We start from the raw sequence: 13,816 nt of genomic DNA on the forward strand, positions 1-13,816 counted from the left end.
TTTGAATGTTTAATCTGTTGGTTGCTCTGGTGTCCCTTATCACGCAGGCAGATGGTATATCACTTCAGTCACACAGCTAAAACAGGTTTGACTTCCTTAAACTGTGCACTGATCAGCCATTCCTGGTGAGGTACTGAGACATACAGAGATCTCTTTCAGAGAGGTACTCAGAGGGGGTAAGTTAGATTACTGGCAAAACCAAGAAAGCCCTCCGCGACCACACTATATGGCTGGAATATTTAACAAAACGATCAAAATATTATGTGCATGGAAATTGTCCCCTCTGTTATTGAAATGCTCTCATAGCGTAATGCAGCGTGATTGTTTTTAAGTATTATCAGATTTCATCTGTAGATAACTCCAAGTCTTTTTAGGGAAGAGCCTGTTTTAGATCACTTCTGGTTTTGACCAAATATTGAGATTTTACTATTTTAATACATTCTCACTATAGTTGCAACTGCATTGTATCCGTATTCAGACATTCTACTGCTGCTTCCTCTTTACAATACTGCAAGTCAAATGTCAGTTTGCACTTTACTGTGTTTTATCTATAATATAAACTATGTTCTGGAAATAAGGTTGAAACAAAAAGTATTAATTGCTCAAAACAGAGATTAGAAACAGTTATGACCTATCTTCAGTATGCTTTCAGTTGACGTTTTTGATAGATAATACTTATTATGAAGGCGTATTGCATCACTTTATCGAGATTTTCCTTGAATCAAGCTCTGTAGCATGCCACAAAGTGAATTTTACTATAAAAAGTATGAGTAAATTATTGTTCACTGGAAAAGTAAACTCACCGTAGTTCTCGTGGAATGGAAATAGCGTGTTGTCTTCATCTCTTTCACTGTTGCTCTGATCAGTTTTCCCCATATATAATATAGAGCAGTGACTGGAAATGTAACATGTATATGGGATAAACCAGCTCTATAAGACCTAGGAAGGAAACCCTATTTACTAACGCATTATGCCTTAAGCACATGGAAGTGAGAAAGGAGTGACAAATTACTGTGGGAGTGAAGGTGACCAGAAACACTAGAATAATAAGGAATAAGCAAATTTTCTTTTAAAAAATCCTACAGACCCTACTCTTTTGTTTTTTTTTTTTCCTTAATTATGTTTATTCCATTATACACACAAAGCTCTTGCCCGGAGATGTAGAATGAAAATTGGACGGATACAGCTGTAGGAGGTATAGCATAGCCATCACTCTTATTACCGTCAGCTCCATTTTGATACGAACTTCTGCTTTCTCTGCAGTCTTAATGAGGAGTTCATTTAAGTGCTTCTGTATTTTTAATTACAGCAGCAACTGCAGTAAGGCAGTGCAGATGCCATACTGCTTATCCATGTTTGTTAAGCTATGCTGTCACTTTCTCCATTCTAACTTAATTTATTTCAATGGTAGTTTAAATGCAGGTCAAATTTAGGAGGGGAGGAGCATCTCTGAGAGCTACATTTTGTAGAAGTGTGGTGTTTATTTTCGGTGTTTCCTTTTGTTCTTTTTTGTTAAAGCACAGTCACTTAGACTTGGCCAGTGTCCCTAGTCTCTGATGGTGGGGGAAATTCTGTTCTGGTGGGAATAGGGCTTGAAGGAGTATGGGGAGGGTGAAAGGTTGGTTGCTGAATGACACTTTGTGGGTTTCATTCTTAACAAAAAGTTTTTACAGTTTTAGTTGAAGGCTAATTAATTAGTAGCTCCAGAGAAGAATACCTATTCTGGTGTTGTCTGTTCTACTAGCCAGACTTGTTAGGGGTCTCCAAAACTGGCCCTCCAGGACCTTTTGATTTTTTAGGGAGTGAAGACTTAATACAGATTTCCTTAAGGTAACTTGTGTTGCTATCATGAAGTTAGGCTGAACTATAATTAGTCATGTTCTCACAAGCAAAAGAAATAGGCGCGCTGCTGCCTCTCCTGAGAATGTTTTCTTGCTAATTATTTTTTTAATAGGGTCATGGCACTCCTCAATGCTGTTCGGTCCCTGAAAGTGCAAGGGAGTTTCCCTTTTGCCAGGTGCCCTGTCTTTACAAATAAGGCAAGGGCTCAGGCCTCTTAACTGCTTCCCTATTAGGGGCAAACCTAGTACTCTTGCCTGGGCAGAGCCTATTATTGACTATGCCATAAAGTGTAGCTTCTGGTATTCATAGTTTTTTTTAAAACCTTTTCACTTTTCTTTGACTGGTAATGCCCTCCGTGTTCAGTTGGGACTTAAGAAAGAGAAGATTATAGAAGAAAAGCATCTTTTTTTTTTTTTTTAATCACACTAGATACATAGATGGAAAAATAGGTCGAAAAGAAGGTAGAATGTGCCCCGTGCCATCTGTATGTCACACTGTTTGTCAGACTTTGTTAAAACACAGGTTTGGTGGTAAGGAAGAGGACTAATAAGAGTGCATACTCACTGCTCTAGGAGAGCTCCATCTCTTGCTGCTCCTGCTTCTCAGTCCATAGACACAGTAGAGAATAGTCCCAAGCCTTGTTTGGACTGGATAAGTGAAATACAGAAGAAGGATATACTAATGGTAAGAATATTCAGGGTCCCAGTTGGATAACGTTGATGTAGAACGTGTGTACTTTTAGGTAGGTTAATACCACATATGCTCGTGGACAAGAGTAGGGATGGTAAGAGCTAAGATTTTGGATTGGTTTTCATTTGGAGGGATGAGAAAGGATGGTTAAATAGTTAGATTAAAAAGTAACATGTGATTAAGAAAAAAATAAAGCTTCATGCAAGGAACTGTATTTGTGAAATGCCAGCAGAAGTAAGTGACTGTTGCCTGAAAGCATGGTTATCTACGCTGCCTCTAGTATAGATAGTCTAGACCTTGCTTTCTGTTTGCATGACATACTGATGGAACAGATGGTGACTAGGAGTGCCTGTGATTTATGGTTTCTGACTCCTCCACCCCAAAAGAAAATAATGAAAAACTATCTTAGTTAAATGCGTGTTAACTGAGTAGCTAGAGCTTCTAGACCTCGAGTAGCTAGAGCTAGAGAAAATTCAGCAAGTGATGTAAAGACAAAATCTCATGTTCTGCTCTTCACACACGCACACTCCTCTATTAGCTTACCTTATTTGAGATTTTTTTTTACTGATTTGGGGAAAGAAAAGTATTCACCAGTATCAGTATATTTAGGAATACAGGCTGTCCATGAGGACTGTTTGGAAGATGCTGAAACTTGTTGGAAATAGCAGCTGATGATTAACCCTGTGGTGGATAAATTTGGGAAAAAATGTAATAGTAAAAAAGAATGAAAATCTGCTGCTTGAAATATAATCCAGCTGCCCTAGCATGATTTAGACCATAATTTTAATACTAAGAAATCTAATTTTCTTGAATCTCTCTTATAGCCCTGCTTAGATGATAGACATTTCACATTTAAGAACAAAAGAAATATTCACATTTAATGTCTGCAATTTACAGTTGCATTAGTCACAAACATGATTTCCTGTTTTAATCTCACCACATAAGTGGCAGCTCAGCAGTGTAGATCTTTTACCAAGTGTGTGGAACATAACTAATTGACTATAGTAGGAATTGGATATCATTAGGTAATTATTTGCAAGTTTTTGTCTGTAAGTGTGGATGCCTGAAATCTCTGTTTATGTCTTAGGAGCTTTTCAACAGAATCATGTCAGTCTGTACAGCTGCACAAACTGCTTACTCTCTACTCCCTATTTTTGGAAATATTAGCATTTTTCTGCAAATTATTTCCTTCAAAATGGAGTGTCTTTTCAAGCCTTTGCATCATCATCTAAGGGCAGGATGGTCTCGGTTTGGGGATAGGGGGTTAATTGATGTAATTGGCCCGTGTGTTTTTTTTGTTCTGTGAAGAAGCATAATTTCCTAGTTCATCAGAAAGCAAATCTCCTAACAGTCTCAATGCACACAACAAGTGATGCTGATGAGAGCAATATCATAATGAAGTTTTACAAAACATGCTTTCATAAGTGAAAAGTTTTAAATTTTGCAATTACTTTGCAAGGTAGATGGCTGCCAAAATGGCTTAGTATGGTTCACTTTGAGGTGTCACTTGTTTAAAGCAGCCCTGTAGAATTTGGCCCATTGGAGATGACTGCATAATGAAAAGACACCTGCAGGAAATGAATCAATCAGAATGTGCTAAAACGCAGAGAAGTATTTAAAATTTACTACTTTTAAAGTAGATGGGATATCTGTATCCATGATAATTAAGGTATGTGAGTTTGTAATGACATTGAGCGAAAAGCAAATAGAGAAGAGGTATATTAAGAGATGGCAAAAAGGTCTGAGTTTGCATTTTTAAATAGAAATAACTTTTTCACAAATACATTAGAGAAACTGGGGTCCATTTAGAAATGAGGAAGATGATAAAATTACTAATCACTAAGCTTTCAACTGCCTTTCTTCAAATCCTGTTTCTGTTTAGCAAAAATGAAGTCTGTGTGTGCTGCTGCATGATAAGAGTGTAATGGATGCAAATAAGAAGAGAACTTCAATGAAAAAATAAAACGATACCTGGAAAATCTGCCTAGAAATAAATCAACAGGTCCAAACAGTTTTCACCAAAGTGTATCAAGGGAACTAGCAAACTAGTTTACAGTAGCATTGACACTAACTAGAACCAGAGAAGTGTCTGAAGATTGGAGAAGAGTATGAGGAGCTTTCATGGGAGAAATGAAGTGCATCTTCTGTTTGGTGGAATAAATAATGGAATAAATAATTTATGGAAATCAATAAATGTCTGGAAGGTAATGGAACCATAAGCAAAAGCACTTACAAGCTTCTAACAAATTAATCTTGCCGAACTTCATTTGTTTTGCTTTCCTGAATAGTAATGTGCAATTAAAGGAAAACCAGCAGCATTCTAAGTTCAAAATAGTTTAATAGTAACAATTCCAAATAGCAAAGCTGGACAGCTGAGTACCTGTGACGTTTCTTGAATTTTCACCTTCACTTTAATAAACAGATTTGATTCATTAACTTTCTAATTGGGAAATACTGCAATTTGAAAACAAAATAAAAACACATTCCATTTGCATCCTTGTTCGGTCTATATCAGGAGCAGCTGATCTTTCACATAGCTGTATCAGTCTGTTATAAAGTAATAATTTTTGTCAGAGTTCATAATTACTTAGTGCTTTTATATATATTTTATGTTCTACTTATGGAAACTCAGTGGGAAGACATAATCTGAGGGCCTAATACATTAGTTTCTAGATAGATGACTGTAAGAGTGATAAATCTACAGAATTATTCCACAACTGTTTTTAGTGTTTGACTCTGTTTCCCTATTTGGAAAAAAGTATGCAGACTGGAGTAATTTAGTGTAGCTGCTAATAAGAGGCAAAACTTTTTTGTTTACCTCAGCAAAGGTGTGAGATAAAGATTTTATTCCCTTGATTGGCGTCTTTCAAAAGTGTATGTGAGAAATGGGTGTGTAAGTCTAAGCTGCTTCCCACATTCAGTCAAAATATACCTTGTTTAGGAGAACTACTAAATTTCTGTGCGTCTTCCATTTTTGGAAAGCAGCAGTTTTAACAAGCTTATTACATATAATAAATTTCAGCGAAGGGAAGTGGGTTGTCTAAAGTGACCTCAGAGATGAGTCTGGGTTGTCTAAGGGGACCTCAGAGATGGGTCACATGTGACTTTTTTTTTTCTTTTTGCCAGAAAGCCACCCAGATTTTTCTAGGAAAAAATAAGAGAACTGAGGTTCTTGCTAATTCTCTGTTAAATAAAAATAGACCTAGTGTAGTATTCCGTGTAATGGCAGGGGATTTCTATCGTGGAAGTAAGTAAGTTCAGTAAATGTGTACCTGGCTAGCTGCATTATCTGCATCTTTGTATTAATGATCTTTAACTCCCATAGTTTTTCTAGGGTAGAATTTTGGGAACCTGAAACTCCTTCAGATTGGAAGCATTCAGTTTATTAAGGAAATTAGTACTTTTCATCTTAAATACTACATGTGGCATAGTTATTTTTCAGTGTTTCCTATCTTGCTTTTGTCTGTTTTGCCAGTCATTCTGTTTTCCTACAGGTTGCTGGTTTTTTGACTGTATAATATTTTTTGTAAGTATTTAGCAAGTGATGATAGTTCTAAGACACAGCCGAATATGCCTGACTATTGGATTTAGTTTTCCCACGGTAAGACTTCATGGCCTGGTACTCTGAAATAGAGCTTGCTTACAATTTCCTTGCTGAGGAGAAGAAGAATAATGGACCGCAAAACACATTCCATTGCCATTAGCTTTTCAAGTGGCTTGAGCTATTCATTGGAAAAAGAGTGTGCTACAGCAATTAAGTTAATCTCTAAGCTTAGTCTGCTTGCCATTTCCAAAAATGAGATGGACATCTGTTTTGCAAAGGAGCTAATGTTTTATTGATGGTAGAAATTATTAACTAAAACTGAAGTTGGAAACGTGCAAGGAATGGAGGTTTTGCAGTGCCATATGAGGTTGCAAAGGAATTGTCTAAGATGTTTAAGAAGTCTGTTATGATTGTGTCGTGTCCTAAACTGGTTAGAGCACTCTTTAGTGGGAAACGTGAAGGCAGAAAGCCTTCAGAAAATCAGAAACCTCTGCGTTCATACTCTTCTATTTAATTCACGTGTAGGAGAACCTCACTGATAAGACAATGGTGGTCAGTAAAAGAAGTTACTCCTTTATAAACACTGTGCAACAAAAACTACTTTTCAGCTTTACATGTGGTAAATATTTTAAGTCTCCTTTACAAGCATCTCTGTATACATTTGACCTCAGACAGAGGGCTTTGAGTCCAAGTGAATGTTTTGTTACTCCTGGAGGAAAAGGGGTTATGTGTACCATTCAGACTGGCTGGGTTGAACTAGTACAGCAATATAGCAGAGTATCTTCTGGAGCTGAAAAGAAAAATACTTATCAGAAGATTTTATTTTATCCTGTAGGTTACCAAAAGTATTTTTAAGCTTAAACTTCTCTTCTCTGTTAGTCCTCCCCAAATACTGCCATGAACATGCAGTAGAGTATCTCCCGTCTGGATGCTTGGGGAGGATATTTTTCGAGTTGGTTAAAGTTCACATTACAGAGAAGTGGTGGTTGCCAATACGGTATGTATTCTCTGGATGTAGGAACTGAATAGTTATCACTAGAAAATGAGACTGTTATTTCTTCTGTTTTTCTTATGCTAACTTTGAAGTGTACTATGCAACGCATGTGGTTTTATTATTAAACATAAAAGATTAACGTGAAACTGGCAGTCATTAAGATTAAGTGAGAAATATCAGGAATCTGATCAGTCTGCTATATATAAATAGGGTGTGCTTGTGTGTGTCAAAATAACTGGGAGTCCTGGTGGACAGCAAGTTAACCATGAGCCAGCAATGCGCTCTTGTGGCCAAGAAGGCCAGTGGTATCCTGGGGTGCATTAGGAAGAGTGTCGCCAGCAGGGCGAGGGAGGTGATCCTCCCCCTCTACTCAGCCCTGGTGTACTGTGTCCAATTCTGGCCTCCCCAGTCCAAGAGAGACATGGCACTACCGGAGAGAGTCCAGCGGAGGGCTACAAGGATGATGAGGGGACTGGAGCATCTCTCCTCTGAAGAAAGGCTGCGAGAGCTGGGCCTGTTGAGCCTGCAGAAGAGAAGACTGAGAGGCGATCTCATCAATGCGAACAAGTATCTGAAGGGAGGGTGTCGAGAGGATGGGGCCAGTCTCTTCTCCGTGGTGCCCAGCGACAGGACAAGAGGCAACGGGCACAAACTGAAACGCAGGAAGTTCCATCTGAACCTGAGAAAAAACTTCTTCACTGTGAGGGTGACAGAGCATTGGAACAGGTTGCCCAGAGAGGTGGTGGAGTCTCCTTCGCTGGAGATATTCAAAACCCGTCTGGATGTGATCCTGGGCAATATGCTCTAGGTGACCCTGCTTGAGCAGGGAGGTTGGACTAGATGATCTCCAGAGGTCCCTTCCAACCTTGGTCATTCTGTGATTCTGTGAACTGGGGGTCTTTCCACACAATATCAAAGATGGGATGTGCAGCAATTGTTGACCTGCCTGACTTAGTGTTGAAATATCAGTAGTGGTCTGGCTATCATACATAAATGACTGTTGTAGTCAAAATTTGTTTCCTACTTCAAACTTTCCCATCTTCTGACTAGGCTTAAGCTGACCATTTAGTGCCCGTTTTCAAAGAATATGTTCTGAAGCCTGTGTAAGTTGCTGCCTGTTGTGATCTTTTGCTTGGGAGAAGGCATAAGGGTAGGGGAAAAGTGCTCTCTCTTTTGCCTTGCCCAAATATGAAAGGTGGTTTAGCTTTGGGACTGATCTGTAAGCATGTGAGCGTTGATGCTATTTAATGGGCAGCCTCCTCTTCTCTTGTGACCCAGCCTGGTAAGTTGGATTGCAGGTTCTCGGTATTCCATTTCCACATGTGGATGGTGTGAGGTCTGCTTGGCCATGTGGCCATGATTAGAATAGGTCAGCTGGACAGGGCTAATGCTATTTAAGACTTTAAATACAACCTTGACTTACATCTTGTTGTGTAGTTCTGTCTATATGTCCCTGTATACTTTTCTTGTCTAATAGGATACTCAATACAAACATCATACTTGCTAGAAGTGTTAAGTAGCAAGCCATCATACTTCATGACACAAGATTCTGCTTACTCTTCTTGCTGTGGTTTTGTGTAGTTACATTTAGAAAAAGATGCTATGGCATCTAAGAAGGCATGTGTCTCTGATATGGCATGAGAGCATGCAGACAATATTGCTGCTGCTAGGTAAAATAGTACTGAATTTTTTTACTACTACTTTTTATAGAGTGTACAGCCTAGGTATGTATGTGCATGTGTGTATTAAACTTAACTGAGTTACCCAGACGTGATCTGTGACTACTGTTCGCCCCTGCCATGTATAAGCTGCACGTAAGCTATAGGCAAGAGTCATACCTTTCTTTTAAATGGAGAAGCAAACAAATATAATCGGACCATAAACTTACTGTGTGATTCATTGTGCCCTTTGGGCAGAAAGATGTCTTCTTGCTGAGGGAACAGTTGTGCTTTCCTCTTGACAGTATTTCCAAAGAATTATTTTCATTAAATTTATGGCTTTTTATACTAATCAGGATACTTTGTAAAAGGTAATTTCACATTATATTTAAAAAAAAAAAAAAAACCATGAAAGAACCAAGAACTGCTCTTTCGATGGTCTTTTGATGGTACAGTCTGATTTTTAAAGGTGGAGAAAACAGCCCATACATCAGAGATTTGCTGTTTTTTAGTCCTTCTGTCTGTTTGCTTTTTGCTCATTACTAGTTGAGATTCCAGAAAAACTTTGTTCATGGAACATACTGAAAACTTAACATTGAAAAAGAGATCTGGTTCCCCAGGATAATTTTAGTGTTTGTAATTTTCAGGTATGTGAGGGCTACAGTTTTAAGAGTAAAAACTTAATCTGTAAAAAGGAATTATGTCACTATTTGTCATAGGTGAGAAGTCATAATTTTATAAATCTCACAAAATACATTGTTGATCTCTGATAGGGGCAGAATTTAAATTCCCTGGGCTTTTACCCTTTTTCTACGTCATTATGTATGTGTCCTCCAGTTGGGGCAATACTGGAACATACAACTGTAAAGTATTCCTTACGTATTTAAAAGCAATCTCTTTATGAAGAGTAATATACTTTGTCTGAGTAAGCTCATTACATTTTAATATATACCCTAAATGTTTTTCAGGAACTCCAGAAAAGAACTTAATGACATACGGTTTGAGTTTACTCCAGGCAGAGGTAAGGCTGCTTTATTTGAAATTATCCTCTTAATTGCTCCAAAAGGTATTTCAGAAATTGGTTACTGCTTTTGATTAATATAAATTAACACTCTAAAGTATTTCCTACAATGCAGAGCTGTATATTGTACTTAACTCGAACAAGTATAGCAGATGTGTGTAAATTGTAGTGGCCAGGTTACATAATGTACGGTATGTATTAGAAGATTTTATCTTTCTTCATTCTACTTTTTACTCAAATGTTCTATACAGTATGTAAGATCTTGAATGGTGATGTTTGTGGCTGCAGAATGTACATTTTCACATTTGGAAAATATCATAGAAAGTGGAACATAGTAGCCATAAAGGTGTATGTGGTGGTGGTGGTTTTATCTGAATTGCTTTGCCCTCTGTAACAGAATAAGTTTATTAACATACTATTAACAGGTATGAATTGTACACCGTTTTTCAAATGCTGGCTTTAAGTGGAAGATGAGTTGCATGTCTAGCTTATGAATCATCACCAGAAGTAAATTATGTCATTGAAACTTAGGACTCTACTGCATGTTTGTAGAACTGTGTTGATTTACCAGTGCTGAGTTCTAAGAAGCCATAAAACTTAGTTTTGTTTGGGAAAAAACCCCAGGTATTATTTGGATAAAAGACACAGGAGGAGGAGATGTTCAGTAAGAAGGCAGCATCTTTTGTTACATAGCAGTCGTTGAACTATAACCACATTTCATATTTCACAGAAGTCAGTATTTACTTTATTTAGAATAGCCCTCAAAGAACTTCTGCCTAAAAATGAATCCAGGTTGGCAAAGGTATCTCTTTTTCTGTAAATCATAACATCTTTTATGTGCAGTGATTCTGCGCACGGATATATTCTCTGTTGTCTACCTACATGTCTCATTGATTTTGGAACTGGGGAATAACTACCAAAAATAGCTTTCATTTAACTGGCGACGTAGGATCTTGCTTTAGTCACTTCTCAAAAGAATTACTTAAATACGCTGTAAGCATGTAAGCCGTGCAAGAATTCTTATTTGGTCAAAAACGGAGAATTCAGCATACCAGACACCAGGATCCTGTGTTCCCAGTAGTTGGTCACTGAGTTAGCCAGCACAAGGCTATGGCGCTACTCTTCAGAGCTCTTCAGAAATTGCAGCTAGCTCAGATATATTGTTCTTCCTCTGCGTATTTCTTCAGAAATGAAGTTTTTAAGTGTCTCAAAGCATGCCCTCCATGCAGATGCTTGGCGCTGAGGCTGTAGTCAGGTGATACTTCAGTGTAATTTAGGCTTGTTCTTGCTATTTCCTGTGTCTTGTCGCTAAGCCTTACAAAGTCTTTATCCAGAAGCAAATACGAGGCACAGGGTCTTTGGAATTAACCTACTCAGATGCAGCAATTGATGTTCATCGTACAGCTCTGAGTCTCCTAGGTCACAATATTCAAAAGGTGCTTTGAACCTAAAGCTCAAAGAAAGTAATTATTGTTCATGTAACTCCCCTGACCCAGTAATAACAGACAAGAAAGCCTATTACAGCACTTCTCTGTCTCTAGATACATAGGACAGTGGGGAGAGCAAGAGAGACTCTTTCGCTCTCTTACAAAAGAGTGAAAAGAATACCACAACAAGGCTTATTTTTGTGATTGTAAAGATATTAAAGTTGTAAAGTAAGCGGGAGTACCTTGTTAGGTAAGAGAGGAGAAATGCTAGTGTCCAGGAATGGTCTGTTTGGGGTTTGTAATGAATCAAATAATCTCCTCATGTGTTTTGCTGTGCAGAGGCTGATAAGATAATTACCTTGAAAAATTATGGTACTTTTTTTTTCCTCCTAATGAAAGATAATTTTGAATTCAGGCCTGTCTCCATGGGTGTTTTGGAACTAAAATATGTTTTTGTTAAATTGCATTGGATGATTGATGCTTTTTGTTGGTTTTGTGGGCTCTTATACTTATTCATTTCACCTTTTGTACAGACACAGCAGATGGCGTTTCTCAGGAGCTGTTCTCTGCAGGCCTAGTTGATGGCCATGATGTAGTTATAGGTAAATTACATTTTTGTTTGCAATTATGCTCTTGTGACAAGTCTGTGTTAAATGGATGTGAAAAATGTATTCTCTAACTCTGCTTTCTGTAAAATCCTTTTTGTTCTAAATTTGTTTTCATGTATGCGTGGTACAATCAAGAAGCCAATTTTGATATCAGTCCAAGGACTGTCTTTGGAAGTCAGAACTCTTTAGTGGTTTGAGGGGGATGATATAATACAGATCTCCCACCGGGTTGTTTACAGTTCAGTGATGGATCATTTTTGTACTAACTTAATTTTTTCTGTTTAGAAGTAAATTGATTTGGGGTTTTTTACTTTTCAAAGTATGCTTTGGCAACTCTGCTCCCAATGAAGTTAATAAGTACCCCTTTGACTTCATGGAAGTAGAATCAAGCCAGAGTTCAGGATCTGGGGAAATTGTACCTAGGGATATCATTCCTAGCAGAAAAAGGTAATCAGAATGTTTAGTGGCTGCTGAAAAGAAAGATGCCTCTCTATTTTTCTATTCTGTGTTCAATGATTTTTTTAAAACATATTTTTAAAATGAAGTTCAATGCTAGGCAAAGGTGATTCGTTTGGAAGTGCTTCATTGCCTGCAGTTCCCCCTTTTTCCTGGTTGTTCAAGATAGATACGTAGAAATACAGTTACCAAAAATCAGAGAGGGTTTAGTAGATGTTAAAAGTGTGAGAACTGAATCAAGGAATGGATCAATTTTAGTGTTTCTGTCCAAGAAGTTTTATATCAATTGGTTGAGATATCGTTGCAAAACTCTTCAATGATATGTAGAGTGTTCTACAAATTTGTAAGTTCATACCACTTGCCTGGAAGGTTATCTAAATACATTTTCAATGTATTCCTAAGCGAGCTAACATATTTCAGAGAGAACCCAAGAGTTTTTGCTTTTGTATGTTTGGTTGACTCTAACTGATGTAAGAAGCAATAGTCTTACCTATGCTTTTGTTTTAGCTTCTAATGAATTTAGGGAATTTAGGTATTTAGGGAAGGTTAGCAGATGATACAGGCTAGCTAGCAGTTACTCTTCTCTCAAACTCTGTTCTATTGCATTATTACAATAAGCGCTCAGGGGAGAGGGGACAGCTGGCCTCAGTTTGTTGCCGTTTAAGCATCCAGTATGAAAAATGTCATTACCATGCTGTTGAAGATGCTTTTGTTCAGTATCCTGTGGAGATGAAACTTTTAACTTCTTTTTTATAAAAAATTAATAAATAAATATAAATTTTCTATTTAGGAGAAGAATCTTTATCTGTGAACAGGCTATCCCAGTTGCCTGGGCAGTCAGCTGGCGCTCTCCTTATTGCACAGAAGTAGGAATCACAGCTGGTGACATTGCAGTGCAAGTCTCCGTAGGACCCAGGGAAAACCCCTTTTTCCTTCTTCACTCTTCCCTTTTGTCTTTGTGCTGCAGAGTTGTTCTCTTCCAGTGCAAAGTCCCAGTGCCCTTATGGAATTAGCACCATAGTGGGATTTGATATGATCTTTCGGGGGAAGTTTAGGGAAAGAAAAGGAAATGAGGATAGATACTCCTTATGGGTTTAGTGATGGGACTCTGGTTTTTGAAGAAATATACATATTTAAATAAATAATAAGGTATTCCCTGGCAGGTTTGGTTAGAGACACTGTCTAGATAATAAATAATAGAAGTTTATTTCCTTGTTTAATTCCCATTTTGAATTGCGTCAAAAACTTTGATTTTTAGTACTATGATGATAAGCCTTTCTGTTTTTTCCTGTTCATCTTTTCATCGTAGTATTATGAAAAAGTAAGGAAAGTCAAGCTGAATGCTTTAACTATATGCAAAAAATGTATGATTTCATTAGAGGTCTTTTATGTGTCCATTTTTCTATGGTGGTTTAAGCCCTTGAGTTCCACAGGTAAAAATTCTTGCATTACTGGGTACTATAATTTTTACTTATGTGTCTGCTCACCTGTGAAGTTGTTTAAGTTTTCAAGTATTTTTGGGCATTATGTTATCTTTCTAGAGTATGACATTATATTTCATATTTTACTGAAAAGG

General features: G+C 37.6%; 1 protein-coding gene across 4 annotated transcripts in view; it reads left to right on the forward strand.

Annotated features, from left to right (window-relative positions):
* STK39 (serine/threonine kinase 39) overlaps positions 1–13,816 on the forward strand; it is a 148,136-nt gene that overhangs the window by 113,020 nt on the left and 21,300 nt on the right. For all 4 annotated transcript variants that reach the window (XM_009666060.2, XM_009666075.2, XM_068948690.1 and 1 more), the window contains 2 exons: positions 9,697–9,749; positions 11,710–11,778. In XM_009666060.2, the coding sequence (XP_009664355.1) occupies positions 9,697–9,749; positions 11,710–11,778 (122 nt within the window). The remainder of the gene's footprint in view (positions 1–9,696; positions 9,750–11,709; positions 11,779–13,816) is intronic.

Source organism: Struthio camelus, chromosome 6 (genome assembly GCF_040807025.1).
Source record: "Struthio camelus isolate bStrCam1 chromosome 6, bStrCam1.hap1, whole genome shotgun sequence".
NCBI lineage: Eukaryota > Metazoa > Chordata > Aves > Struthioniformes > Struthionidae > Struthio > Struthio camelus.